This window comes from Brienomyrus brachyistius, chromosome 23 (assembly GCF_023856365.1).
Source record: "Brienomyrus brachyistius isolate T26 chromosome 23, BBRACH_0.4, whole genome shotgun sequence".
Taxonomy (NCBI): Eukaryota; Metazoa; Chordata; class Actinopteri; order Osteoglossiformes; family Mormyridae; genus Brienomyrus; species Brienomyrus brachyistius.
Window position 1 is genome coordinate 10267931 of NC_064555.1, and position 14548 is coordinate 10282478.

General features: G+C 50.1%; 1 protein-coding gene across 1 annotated transcript in view; it reads left to right on the plus strand.

The window, feature by feature from the left end:
- The window catches only part of ext1b (exostosin glycosyltransferase 1b), a 61833-nt gene extending 47754 nt beyond the window's left edge, over positions 1 to 14079 (plus strand). Inside the window, exons 3-11 of the mRNA XM_048993632.1 lie at positions 457 to 564; positions 1775 to 1894; positions 4252 to 4384; positions 4825 to 4943; positions 6304 to 6399; positions 8274 to 8363; positions 10419 to 10579; positions 10661 to 10832; positions 11094 to 14079. Of these exons, the coding sequence (XP_048849589.1) occupies positions 457 to 564; positions 1775 to 1894; positions 4252 to 4384; positions 4825 to 4943; positions 6304 to 6399; positions 8274 to 8363; positions 10419 to 10579; positions 10661 to 10832; positions 11094 to 11279 (1185 nt within the window). The 3' untranslated portion in view covers positions 11280 to 14079. The remainder of the gene's footprint in view (positions 1 to 456; positions 565 to 1774; positions 1895 to 4251; positions 4385 to 4824; positions 4944 to 6303; positions 6400 to 8273; positions 8364 to 10418; positions 10580 to 10660; positions 10833 to 11093) is intronic.
- The last annotated feature ends 469 nt before the right edge of the window (positions 14080 to 14548 follow it).

A 14548-nucleotide genomic window follows, 5' to 3' on the forward strand; every position in this document is an offset into this window, starting at 1 on the left:
TTACCTGCTGGCGTTGAGTCCCAGATTTACCCGCGGTCACGCCAAAGCTGGGTCTGTTCCATATGCCAAGCCCTAGTACGGCCGCAGGGCCCCAGGCTCTTTCAGACTGGGGGGGGCCGGGGACCTGCTGCCCACAGGGGGTGCTGTTTTGCTGTCACTGTCGCTTTTAATGCCCGTATGTCTCTGCCTGTGAGGGGGGGTGGGGGACATATTTAACACTGGGTTTGCAGGGCAGTGCAGTTAATTGCCCAGGGAACAGTGGCTGGGGGGGGGGGGGCTCCCCGCAATTTCCCCTGCCCCTTCTGGAGCTCCTTTCCTGTGATCTGACGGGACTCTGTAGATGTGCTCCCCCCCAGAGAGCACCCCCCAGGGATCCCAGTGTCTCTGACTCCGCCCCTGCTTCCCTCCCCCCGCCGCCCCGTCACCTGACATGGGTACTTCGCTCGCTGTCCTCAGGCCGCCTGCGTTCCTGTGATGCTGAGTAACGGCTGGGAGCTGCCTTTCTCCGAGATTATCGACTGGAACACGGCGGCTGTCATCGGGGATGAGAGGCTGCTGCTGCAGGTATGGAGTGTGTGTGTGTCTGTGTCCGTGTGTGTGTGTGTGTGTGTGCCCGCATGAGTGCGCAGGTCTGTGTCTGCATGTGCGCGTATGTGTGTGTGTGTGTGTGTGTGTGTGTGTGTGTGTGTGTGTATAATTCCTTTGTAATAAACCATTATCAAAACACTAAAGACCAAGATGATAATGATATAAATGGCAAGAAGAAGTCTGCTAGTGCTGAAAAGCTTAGGTGATGATTGCTTTTGATATCGTATTAATAATCAGAATGGTTGCGTTTTGTTCATGTAGTAATGTCATTTGCCAAAGGCATGGGTGTGTCAGCTGGTTATCTGCCTCCCCCCACCCCCAGCCTCTGGTGGAGTGCCGCGTTATATATCCTGGGAAACGGTCTGCTGTTACGCTCTCCGGTTCCCTGTGTGAACCAACGGCCAAGTGCACGTTTCATTGAGAGCCGCTTGACGGCGAGCCCCTGGCTGCAGGCCCCTGGTCGTGGCCCCCTGGCCGCTACCCCTCTAAAAAATAAAGTGCTGCTATCCTCACCCGGCTTGGTGGGCCCACCTCGGGCTACAGCCTGTTACCCCTCTGCCCCTGGGAGACATTGACGGATGATGGTGCCAAATGGCCCACGAATAGCGTCTGCCACATCCGGCGATGATACCAGACCTAAGAATGTGCAGGTCACACAAAACAGACCACTTCCCTAAAAGTACACAACCCCCCCCCCCCCCCTTCAGTTTTTTTAGCTCATTTTCTGACCCCTGTATAGATGTGATTTAAGCACTATGCCATTCCTGCCTTATTCTTCCTATACGGGATGTTCCACTTATGCGGATCGAGCCCCCGGAGTCAGGGGGGTCCTGGCCGGGTCTTCAGTGGTGGGAGATGATGGCGTGTCCGGGGTCCGGCTCGGGTTTCCAGCTGTGGCGTGTTTGTACTTGTAAATCGAGAACCACGGCTCCCTGGGGGGGGGGGGGGACAGCACTGGTGTGAGAATGGATCACAGGCTTCATTCAGCCTCTGACCAAAATTCCGGCGATCCTGGGAAGACGGCAGGTCACCCCAGCGGCCCTCCCCAGCACGGACACTAGTCTGACCTTCTGCTCCCGCCCCCCCCCCAACCCCCGTCCTGTGGATTGTTAATCGCATGCTAATGCTCCTCTCCTCAGGCCAGCTGCAGATGACCTGAGTATTCTTGCTGTCTTGTCGTTCCCAGATCCCATCCACGGTCCGGTCCATCCATCAGGACAAAATCCTAGCACTTAGACAGCAAACACAGTTCCTGTGGGAGGCCTATTTTTCTTCTGTGGAGAAGATTGTATTGACCACTCTGGAGGTAAATAAATAATGGATGGGCCCAGATATCTCCATCTGGCCTGGCTGAGCACACATGAGTAATGGCAGAATTTGATCCTGCTGTCCTGGTGCGTTACGGATCCACTTTCCCCACATGCCTGTAGTTGCTTATTTGGGAGAAATGAAAATCCCTCCCCTTCCATATAGGGGGGTGTGTTCCTGGAATATTTGGTGTTCCTGAATGAGGTGCAACCCTGCGCCTCTAGGTTGGGTTACCTGGATCTGTGCCTGAGGGGTGGGGGAACGAGGCCAGCCTGGAGGTTCTGGCCAATATGTGGGAACTGACTGTCGCCTTCTAGCCTGGCGCCCATGCCGCTCCCGGACCCTGGGAGCATTACAGCAGGCCAGGAGCATTTGTCCATATTGCTTTCGGCGAAGGCGTCTTAATTAGAAAGCAGCCCATCACACTAAACACACCTGAGGGGCCACTTAGGCATTCCACGGACAGCCTTGCCGCGGGAGCCCAGGCGGCCATGTTTGACGGGCCAACTTTTTAAATGAACTTTTAAACTTTGTGGTTCATGTCTCCCACCTCATCAGCAAAACATAGCGATCCCCAGGGAATGTCTGTGAGACGGCTCGAAGTGTCTGTGCCAGAATTAAATATAAAAACACAGCCCACCTCGAATAAAAATACTGTTTTTTTGGTTTATTATGACTGAATGCAAATGAAATGCGACTGCATGTTCGTACTGGGTAATGTTGACCTTTTTCCTTTCTCACTATGCTAATTAATCATCCATTAGCTAAGTATAAATGCCTGATTTAAATGTAGCTAAAAAGAATTTCTGCCCTTCTATTTTTGAAAGGCTGCTCTGCTTTTGATCAGAGCCAGTTGGGCCCATGCTGTCCACTCGCAGTTTCCACAGCAATCGATTAGCCAATACGCTTCAGTGCTAACTAAACATGCTTTTTTTCCACAGTTACCAAATGAACGTGTATGACAAATTGATAGGAAAGGGCGGCACCCCGCAGCGTGAGGTATCCCCCCCCCCCCAGCGAGGCGGAGAGAGCAGCCCAACATATGTAAAGCCTGTCATCACCCTAGTCATGTTTAATTCATGTGCCAGGCCGTGGGGGGGTTTGGAGACACGCCTGTAAGCAGATGTAATACTGGTGATGTGATGGGGGGCAGGTCACAGTGTTATCCCACTCCGGGGTCCTCGTCACCCCCCGCACTGCACCACGATCTCTCCGATCCTCCAGCACTGCTCGACTGGTCCCACCTCCCCTCAAGGCACAAGGACGACACACATCTCGGCTCTTCTCTGTCCTGGCACCTAGTTGGTGGAATGAACTCCCCCTAGATGTCCGAACAGCTGAATCCTTGACTGTCTTCAAGCGACAACTGAAAACATTCCTTTTTCAGAAATACCTGAAGTAGTACTCTGTATTCTTACTCTCTTCCTTGTGTGTGTGTGTATTAAAAGAAAAAGTTTTGCACTTTCCCAACAGAGTATTCAGATAGATGGTATTCATAGCCTGGGTCCTTATTGAGCTAGTATCGGAAAAATTCATTGCAGAGTCTTAAAGCACTTATGTAAGTCGCTCTGGCTAAGGGCGTCTGCCAAATACTGTAAATGTAAATGGGCCTGAAGGCAGCTCATCGGCTCTCTGGCAGCACGTGGTCAATCCAGACTGAAGCAGTTAGCTAATCAGGACACTTTGAAGAGCCTTTTGCTTGCGTTCCTCTCCTTCCTCATCTGCGTGTGGGTGATTATGGCCGGGGAGTCCGGATCGCGTAGGTCATCACCCCGGCATCCAGCTGGCTGAGAAATCGCCCGTTACTGAGAAGGATGATGCTTTTCCAGCGAGCGCCTCTTCATTAAGCGGAGAAAGGAGCTCGCGTAAATGTGACCGCTGCGTATTGATCTCCCCCCGCGTGTGTAAGGGAGGCTGTCCGATTGGTGGCAGTCTGGCAGCTTTCTGGCATTTTTCAGTCAGTGTGTGACAAAGTGCTTTCTACTCTTCGGCCCACGGAGCTTAAATGGCAGCCTGTGTCCTGTTTTAATCGCGGCTCTTTTCTGATTGTCCCTTCATGTGGCACGGTGCTGTTAATTCATTCCGAATTGCACTCGTCACTGTCCCATGTCCCTCTCGGCCCCCGTCACTCAGAGGTGGATAGTTCAGGTCCAGAAAGTGAAAATTCATATCGAGGTTTTGCTTCAGCCAACCAGCAGAGTTCTCTGTGACTGTGACACTTTATACTGAAACGGTTGGTTAAAACAAAACCTTGATCTGGATTTTTACTCTCTGGACCTGAGATTTGCTCCTCTGCCCTCACTGGGATGCCTCCCCCACACCCCCATCACTGGCCCCTGCCTCCCCTCCCCACAGATCGTCCAGGACCGCGTGTTCCAGCACTGGTCCCGCAGCACACTGATGTGGAACAGCCACCCTGGGGGGCTCTTTGCGCTCCCGCAGTACTCCATCTACCTGGGGGACTTCCCCTTCTACTACGCTGAGCTTGGTGAGTCACGCCCCCCCCAAAGTCGCCAATGTCCATAACCAGATCTCTGCATCGTAGGGTTCGCTAACAGATCAGGCAGCTTATTTTATTATCCTGCTTCTACTGAGTAGCTCTCGCTTGCTAATCTAATGGATAACTGAGCTCCCTTTACTAATAGAAAAGTGAATGTAATTATGCAGGGGGATGCATGTAAACAGCCCCCCTTTTATTCAAATGGCCATTTTGCGTGGTCTTATGTGATTAATTGAAGGACTCTTCCCACCCAGAGAGTGACATCATTTAGTGGTAAAGCCTAATCAGCTGATCAGTCATGTGACCATATTTATAAATATTCCAAAGAATGCTGGTTAATTGGACTAAAATCGAAGATGGACCTTGCAGTCTGTGGTTGTGCCGGTCTGTGAGGCTGAAGCTAATCGTCTCTTCGGGCCGTTTTGCAGGTATCAAGCCTCACCCAAAGTTCACAGCAGTAATCCACGCTGTCACGCCCCTGGTGTCCCAGTCCCAGCCCATTCTCAAGCTCCTGGTGGCAGTGGCCAAGTCTCAGTACTGCACCCAGGTAAGAGCGCCCCCTAGGGGAAGGGGGTGGACTGCATGGTGCAAACCCGCTGAATACGAAAGGGAAAATGGGACATGGGGAAAAAAACAGGCACAGTACAAATAAAACCCAGCTGAAGCCTCACTGTGTTTACAGTACTATGCAAATACGCATTTAGTGCACAGATAAATAGCTTTAAACATAATTTAATTAGGGTGTTACACAGTACTGTACGTTTCATAAAATTTTATTAAACCCTGTTGGAACTCCTCATGTGCCAGTCCGCAGCAGCATCGAAATGTCGATACCTAAAGATCAACAAAGGCTATGTTGATTAAAGGCTGTGGGGAGGCATCTCAGCCCTGTGTAACGGACAGCTCACACACTGCTGTTTCTTCACACAAGACAAGGGCGATGGGAAGAGTTCCTGTTGATCCTGGTTAATTTCTGCGCAGCCTGACTGGGGGAGGTGGGAATTAGCCCAGAAGCTGCCTTTCCGCTTCTGTCAGACGGTGGTCGGGCCCTTTCCTGACGGGACCGGTAAACAGAGGCTCTGCCAGCATGCATCCTGCTCACTCCAAAGCAAGCGGCCCCATATCCCATAAACGCACATCTCTGTTTTTCCACGGAACAGCGCCTTGCCGTGTTCGGCGCCCCCCACTGCCGGGAGAGCGGCATTGACTGACAGAGCCCCCCCTTGTGTTTTTCGGTCCTCTTTATCAACAAAGGAAACGCCGGGTGTAATCAGGAAGTTCTAAAATAACATCCCTGCGGTTCCCGAGGAACTGAAGTGGACTCCGTGCGTATGAAGATGTAAACAGAAACGGCGCCTGGATTTTCCAGAAGTGATAATGACTATCAGGCTGCTTGGGGTGGGGGGGGGCGGCGGTGGGGGCACGAATACTCTTCCTTCAGTACCCTCCTTCAAATACAACGCCCAGCAGTTGACATAATGGCTTCTGCAGGGTTAGCTTAAACTGAGCCCCTCCTGTGGGGGGGTGGAGGGCAGGGTGGGCAGGGGGGGGATCTTCGATTGGTCAGCATTTCTAACAAAGAGTGTGATCACTCACCAAATGGCTCCCTGTAACACGTGCTGGGAAAAAAATCTGACTTAAACAAGCAATTATCTGCCGTTAGTTTTGCTCTTGACTCGACTACAATCGACGGTGCATGTGCGATTTAATCATGTCCTTATTACCATAATGTTGTTTTATAATGAATATATAAGTATTTAAAAGAGGCCGGTTTGACATGTCGCATAACGTTTGTTTTCAGCGCCATCAGTCCTGCACCTTGTGTTCGTGGATGTTCTTCCTGCGAATCGCCGTTAACACGCTTGCTGTTGGTTGTTTTCCCTCCCTCCCCACAAACCCCCCCTCAGATCATCGTCCTCTGGAACTGCGACAAGCCCCTCCCCGCCAAGCATCGCTGGCCTGCCACCTCTGTGCCTGTCATCGTCATCGAGGGGGACAGTAAGGTGGGTCCTTCTCTCCGCTGAAACGGAGCACTGGCGTTGTGACCTCCCTTCTCCTCACTCCTACCACCAGCCCGCGGTGGAGAGTGTTTTTCCTGCGGAGGGAGAGCCTGTCCTTGGCTGCAGGCCGCACGGCTTGCCGGCCAGCCCCGCGGTTTCTCGATTATGACCTTACTGGCCTGGCCGGGTTCTGGCTCCGCCGACCTCGTTCCTTCCGCACAGTGCCGTCCGCTAATCTGTCCCCCGCACTGTTATTCTCTTGGCCTCAGACCATGCCTTTGTTTTAAGGGTGGAAACAAAACACACGTTCCTCTGGAGAGCTTGAAGTCCCACAATGCACCTCTTCACTGGCGGCCATTCCTGACGCGGGTCTGTGATGTAACGGGAGATGCAGGAGGGCAGGCTCACCGTCCCTGAGCAGTATGTCAGGTGTTTTATAGATTAAGAAGGATGAGGGCCAAAACTGAATCTGCAAGCTGATCTGAACTGGGGAGGGAGGGGTTATGCTTCTAGCCCTTTCCCACATCTGCTCATGGGTCCTCCTGGGGGGTGCGTGTTAGGGCTCGCATGGAGCATATGGGGGCGGGAGCGTACGGTGACTGGCGGTGACTCAGCGACTCTGAATTGGAAGGAGGGGGGCAGAGTGCTCCATGGCGCAGGGCATGGGAGAATTTCTGAGCACAAAAAGCACCATCGTTCCATTTTCCATGTTCCTCCTGTTCCCTGGGGAGTGGGGGTATGTCTCCCTCATTCCTAAGCTGCTCATGACCCCTCCCTCCATGTGCTGTTTACTGTCCATCCCTGGACAGGTTGCGGGTGGGGGGGTGGTGGTCTGTGAGTCTCCCGTGGGACCTGCGTGCCTCCCTTCCGCCCTTGTGTACAGGCCCCTAGTCTATGTGCAGCTCTCCGTATCGATCTCCCTCCAGAAGGAACACGGATAACGCAGGCAAACTCCGGCTACCCGAGTGCGTCCTGACATTTCACACGCCGCGCGCTTCATGCGACGGGGAAACGTTTCGGAAGCGCGGAGGCACCGCAGGTTGGCTGACCTTCACGACCGAGCCTGTCCCGGGGGGAAGCTGGCAGTGAATGGGAATGTGGGGCCGCGTGGGGGTGTGGAGGGGGTAGCGCGCGGCTCGTTGATATTCCCCTGCACACTGCTGAGCCCTACCGCTTGGCCAGTGTGATTCAGCCCCTGTGATACTCACCTCCGTTACAGAACCGCTGCACAGGTACGGTGGCCGTCATCCATGAGGTCATGTGACTTTTGGCCATAGAATTGAATTGGGCTGTTTTCTACGCTTTAATGTCGGAAGTGGATATTTGCCTAAGTGCGCTGCGGGGGCCGCTGTGCGGGGGGGGGGGGTTCAGGGGCCGTCTGCATGTGTGCTGTGTTTGGTCACAGCTGTAGCGCTGAAGCACAGAACAGAACAGAGTTATCGCTGCTATTAGAGGCTAAATGTTCTGTAGCAGTTTACATTTCATGAGATTTTAATAAAATGCAGCTGGGAAGCCGTGTCCCCCCCCCAAGCCAGAGGAACGACTGTCTAATCTCGTGTCCCACTGCAGTTCTCTGTTTGCGCAGCAAAGATAAAAGCGTCATGTTTTCGCTCGGTGTGAACGCAGTGTGTGGAGGCTCTCGTGCGTTACTTGAATGATGTACTCTCACACGTCTGTCCGTCTGTCTGTGTGATACGGAGAGACTGTAATCGATGCAAGTTCACTTCATCTCAGTAACAGCGTTGTCCAAAAATGCCCCATCAATTAACTGGAGTCCATGGGAAGTTCAGTCAAATCGCCAATCCACTCGAGTAGGAGCATCTCTGAATAAGGCAGATCATGTGACCCACATGGTCCCTTCCTACCGCCCCCTACAGGCGATGAGCAGTCGCTTCCAGCCTTACGAGACGATTGTGACGGATGCTGTACTGAGCCTGGATGAAGACACGGTGCTGTCCACCACTGAGGTAACTGCCTGCCGTGACTCTGCAGCGCTCCTAGAGGGAGAATGTTCTGGAAACGTATCCGCCACAAAGGCTGTGGCCTCTCGCACCCAGAGCCGGGCACCTTGAGCTGCTTTGCTAGTGCTGGGATGACGACATATCGATTCTTTATTTCATACCCTTTTGTTTTTCATTGTCATCTGTTGCGATGAGTTAACTGGTCGTTAATTATGGGATGGGGTTTGGGCTGGTGGGGGGGGGTGGGGTGAGGATAAAGGAGGCAAGCTGTCAAGACAGACGGGGTGCACTTTTTCATAAACCCCCTCAGGGTGTTAAATTCCGATCTGTATTCATTTGTTTATAAATCATGTCCCGCACCAGTTAGTCGTCGGTTCTGATCCCACCCAATCTTAATGTTCGCCTCCCATGGACCCACACTGACATGAGTGGATAGGTTGCGAATGGCCATGTATTCTCTGACTGGAAATGATGAAATGGGGTGTAACCTAACAAAGTTTTTTAAAAGAGAGCTTTGCTTTCTTTTTTTAATTAAGCCCGATTGCATTTTTTGGGAACTTCTAAAGATCCACAGCCCTCTATTATGGCTGGCATGGTTTCCGGTGCCAGGCCCACTTGTGTGCCTGCTCCGTGCTCTCCGGTGTGGCCTGTGGGGCCTCCTGACCAACCCCCCTCCCCCGCCCACCTCCCTTCAAAGACAAACTGCCGCTGCTTAGTTGTTGGCCTTGTTTCCGGCTGGGGAAATGCTGTCCTCAGAGTCTGCATTTTGATTTCCACTTCTCCAATTGAATAACACTAGCAGGGGGGGAAATCGGTTTATTGCTGGAGAAATCAGCCAGTTGTGAAGTTTGTTTTCTCTTTACAAAAAAGTGTCTGAAAGCCCCCCCCCCCCCGTGTGTGGATCCTCCTGTTGTTGTTTTTTTTTATTACTTAGTAGCTACCTACTAATCGCTTGTTCTACTGTCAACGACGTGATTACCATGTGAATGGTTATTAATTCCGAATCTTTGACAAGTAACTGGTTTCCTGAAAGAGCGATAATTAGTACATTTCACAATGAGCTCATGTTGAGTCTTCTGTTCAAGTTGCACTGGTAACTCTTGAAAATATCTGAAAGATTTTTATTCCAAAGGCATGGAGTGTTGTACAGTATTGCCCCGTGGCTGTTGAGAACCTGCTGAGTCAGCTTAGGTGGAAAGGTCACGTCCATCCTTGGATGTCTCTCTCCATCTGTTTTTCCTCCTGCCGTGAAGGTGGGTCAGTCTTACCTTGGTAGGAAAAGGCTCCTGCTGAGATTAATGGAGGGGTGAGAGGTCTGTGGAGGCAGGTGTGGGCAAGAACATGAATCATAACCGGAAGGCTGTGTGTTTGAATCCCAGGAGCTCCCTGGTTTGGTATTTTTAAGAAGGTAAAATGTGACTGTAAATGGATAACAATTGTGAATGCTTGTGGATAAACGTTTTCTGATATGGAGGCCGAGGTGTTGTGTGCTTGCAGTCTGCTGGTGCTCCTGTGCAGTCCAGCAGTCGGTGTGCCATGATGTCAGCGCTGGTGCGGAGGCAGGCAGGAGGGCAGGCCGGGCGCGGTTTCCGTTACTGTCGCCGGCACACTGTGCGCCGCGTCCGGGCACAGAGCTGCCCAGGGTGGTGCCCGCTTAGCTCTGCCTCCTGACGTGTCGTCCCGGCGCCCCCTTGTGGGCGCTGCTCCCCACCATAGAGCTCCTGCCAATGGTGTTGCCACACCGTTGGGCCCTGTGGTTTGGGAAGCTGAGCTCTATGCTGCCTGCCCTGCATGTGCCCCCGTAAAGGGACTTCAGAGAGGGGGGAGAACAGACACTAAATGGAATTGACCCCCCCCAAATCTTTTGTCTGCTACAGAGATCATCCCTGTGACACCTTCTCACCCCCAAAAAATATGGTGTATGGTGTATGTAGCAACAGCAGGCATTTTACCTTTTTGTTACCGTCTCCTCAGTTTGCTGGATTGTACCATATGGACAGGAGGGTTTGTGTGCTCTGACTGTGTTTGACAGCTACTGTTCACCCTGCTCATTCCCCTTAGGTGGATTTTGCCTTCACCGTTTGGCAGAGCTTCCCGGAGAGGATTGTGGGATACCCCGCACGGAGCCACTTTTGGGACAGCAACAAAGAACGCTGGGGCTACACCTCCAAGTGGACCAACGACTACTCCATGGTGCTGACAGGAGCTGCTATCTACCACAGGTGAGGGGACGCCGTGGATGGGCCGGGACCTCAACCTGTCTGCAAGCCGTGAAGCTTAACCAGAACTTCCTCTTCCGACAGATATTACCACTACCTGTACACTAACTTCCTGCCAGCTAGCCTGAAGAACATGGTGGACCAGCTGGCCAACTGTGAGGACATCCTCATGAATTTCCTGGTGTCTGCAGTCACCAAACTTCCCCCCATTAAGGTCACACAGAAGAAACAGTATAAAGAGACCATGATGGGACAGGTACATAAAATATTATTATTATGCAGACTAATACAACAATGTTCATATTGCTTGATTAGAGAGAGTGAAGACAACGCTATAGTGCTGCTTAGCTACTGTGCTGCTCAACTACTGTGCTGCTTAACTACAATGCAACTCAGCTGCAATGCTACTTAGGGACATGCAGTTTAACTACAGTGCTGCTTAGCTACAATGCAGCAGAGAAAAGAGTGAAATGTACGTGAGCCATTGTGTGTTCCTCTTTCTCCTCCTTGCTTTCAGTCATCCCGAGCCTCTCGTTGGGCCGACCCAGACCACTTTGCCCAGCGCCAGACCTGCATGAACAAATTCGCCAGCTGGTTTGGCACCATGCCTCTGGTCCACTCCCAGATGAGGCTGGATCCAGTTCTCTTTAAGGACCAGGTCTCGATCCTACGCAAGAAATACAGGGACATCGAGAGACTCTGACGACCCCCGGCGTCCCTGCCCCCCACGCTGCCCCACGCCGCCCCACGGCCGCCCACCCCTCCGCCCAAAGCGCAGGGGAGGATGGGCACGTAGAGAGAAGGAAGGACAGGACATGCTGCATGTGCACAAGGGCGCGCTACAGCTCGGTCTTCCAATCGGTGCGCGTTGCCACGACGATGGCCGCAGGACCCGGGACACGTCAGGGGAAGCACACACACGCACACACACGGGCGCGCGCACATGCACACACACGACACAAGCGCGCACTACTGATGACAAGACTGTGGGAGAGCATATTTTTTTAACAAATGCCGCAAGTGGACTGACCCCTATTCTCTGAATGCCCCTTTATTGCAACCAAGCAGGTTTTATTTTAAACCTGTTACTTGGGAGAGAGAGGAAAAAACACCTTTTTTTACTCCTTTTTTTCCAGCCTTTTTTATTTGCCTGATTTTGTTTGTATTTCCCCCCCATCGCAGAACCCTGCTGAAAGCCCTCGATCTTTCCTGTCAGGGAGGTGAACACCCGGTCGAATTGTTAAAACCACAACTTCACGGTGCCTAACGCTACAAAGTACAGCTGTCTGTTATAGGGCCTCATATATCTCATCCTGCCTTGTAAATTGTTTTTTCTTTGCCACAACTGTGAGGCAGACACTGAACTAAATGGCTCCCAAGTTTGGGTCGGTGTATTTCAATATAATTCCTTGTCCGTCTTTTTTTTTTGTTTGTTTCTGCAGGTTTTCTCCCTATTTTTATTTTGATAATGTTTGATGTCCATGGTGATCGATTTAAACACAAGGTCACAGAATTCTCATGTTCTCCGTTCAAACCCACCAAGGTTTAGTATCGCCGAGGATTGTTTTGTCAGTGTTGCACTGCCCATAAATGTTTTAACATAAAAATATGTGACACACAGACAGATTTTATAAGCTATATTCGTCTGAACGGCTTTTTGTTGACAGTCAAGAAAACAATTTCACCGTCAAAAAACATGATCCTCACCTGATTGGAACATCCTGTCGGAAGTGTACGGTAGCCGTTTTCCCAAATCCTAAATGTTTTTGTACATCGTCAGCATCTTCAGACCTCTTTATACCACCACCCTGCATTGTTTTGTTGCCATTGTGTATTCACCGTACAAATACAAGTCGAAGAAAGGGTGTGCTTGTGAATTACAAAGAGGGCAGCCTCACTGCAGCAAGCCATTGTGCTGGGTTAAAAGGCCTGGGAATTCCTGAGTAGACGAGGCCACCTACCCCACCCGACACCCCAGTACTCCAGTCGTTTTCAGCCTGAAGTGGAGGCTGAGGGCCCCTCCCATGTGTGAGGTATCTCAGCCCATCCATTTCCAGCATTGTGAGCTGTGTGTGTCGATACTTCATCGCTCATCACTGTAGTCTTGAATTCACATGTTTTAACTGAGTACATTTCAAGGGATTGGTGCTGAGACCAGGGGGTGGTACTTTACCATCCACGCTGAATAGATGCTTTTATATGATTATTTTATTATGTTTTTAGAGCAAGGGCTATGTTAGTCTTAGCTCGGACAGGTACTTGAATGTCTGCAGACTTGAAGGAGCACTCTGCAAGTGGCCTTTCAATGAAGGGGGCTGGATTTCAGTGTCAACCAGCTCTGAACCAAAGTCATTGTGATTTTACTCCCCATCACAATTCCTTCTAAAAAAAAAAAAAAGTTTCCTATTTAGCTGCAAAAATCTGTTTCAGATGTGTACCGTAACAGATGCCAGCTTTCCTGGATCTGTGCTCGAGCTCTGTGACGGGCGGCGACCTACTTCTCCAGCTTATGTCATTATTATATAACCAAACTATTTAAGAGCACAGCTATCCTGTCACCTTAAGAAAGTGGAATTAGTTCCTATTTTTTTTATCAGAATATACTAAACTGCCAGAAGTGTTACGGAGACTACGGTGCATTGCAAGGATTTGTACAAATATATAACAATATAGGAAACAAATGTATAATCCTTGATTTATTTTTTCCACCACTACAGATACATTTCCCAAACTTTTGTGAAAGAAATCAAACATTTGAACTCTGCGACATTAGAAACTGCTCTTTGTTGAGATGGCAATCATATTTTAACACTACAGCAAAGGGTGTCACAGGATATCGGGAGTTCAAACTACCTCGACTGGGAAACATTGCCTAAAATTGCACCCCAATCTGACCTCGGAGATTCAAAGTAAATTTATATATAATCTCATTCATGAGGATTCCGAAAGCTTAGGTTTGACTTATTGCCTCACTATGTAAAAATAAATGATGTACTCTCTGTGAATACACAGACAAAACGATCTGTGGGAATGGATTAAGCAACGGCAACCCAAAAACTCATATGACCCTCAGCTGGTTAACACTGGAGTTCAGCTCTCCTTTAAATCGCATATTAAATTGAAATCCAGTCTTTATATCTGTCATTTTAATTTAAATATTTGAGACATCTCGCGTGGAAACTCCCAGTTCTGCGCGCGATTCATTTCTTAGCCTACAGACATTTCGCAAAGCCTAGCTGTGGTATATAGACTTGTATATTTATTTTCACAAAAAATGGAAGCCAACAGATGTATTCTATGTGATTACTGACAGCAATCTGGGGGCTACTTAGCTGCGGTAAATCTGTAAATCATAAAAAGAACGTATCTTATTTTGTAAAAGATGTACATTTGTAATGTCACCCCCCCCCCTCCCCCCCCCATGCTGATAGTTTTGTTATAATTTTCCGCTATGCTGTCGCGTCATTCAGAGAATAAAGACTATCCTAATGATCCAAGCATAATCATCTCTGAGCTCCACCATTCGCAGGATGGAAATGATTCTGTGACCTGTGCAATTGAACGAGGAAGATGTGTCACAAAGCCATACAGATAGCTTTCAACGTATTCCGCAGTTTGACCGCTTCTTTTGCAGTGTAGGTGATACATAGTTCCGCCAAAGACTTCTGTCCTGTAAACATAGCTCTGTCTTTTTTTCTTGGTTGTTTTTTTTTGCTCATTATGACATTTGTGTCACATGATGTCTCAATTAACCAATTACTGGTCTAGGCCTCTTCGCCTCTTCTAAACCTAAAGTAGGCCTCTTTGCCTCACCTAAAGTACCATTTTGTAGAACCTCCTAATGAATGAGAACGGCGTCGTGCATTCGTAAGAGCCTGCAGAGATTCGAGAGATCACTGTGTACATCGGCATTTCATCTGCTCTGGAGTTCAAATGTTCCTGATCAGTGAAAATGGTTTTTTTTAAGTGTAA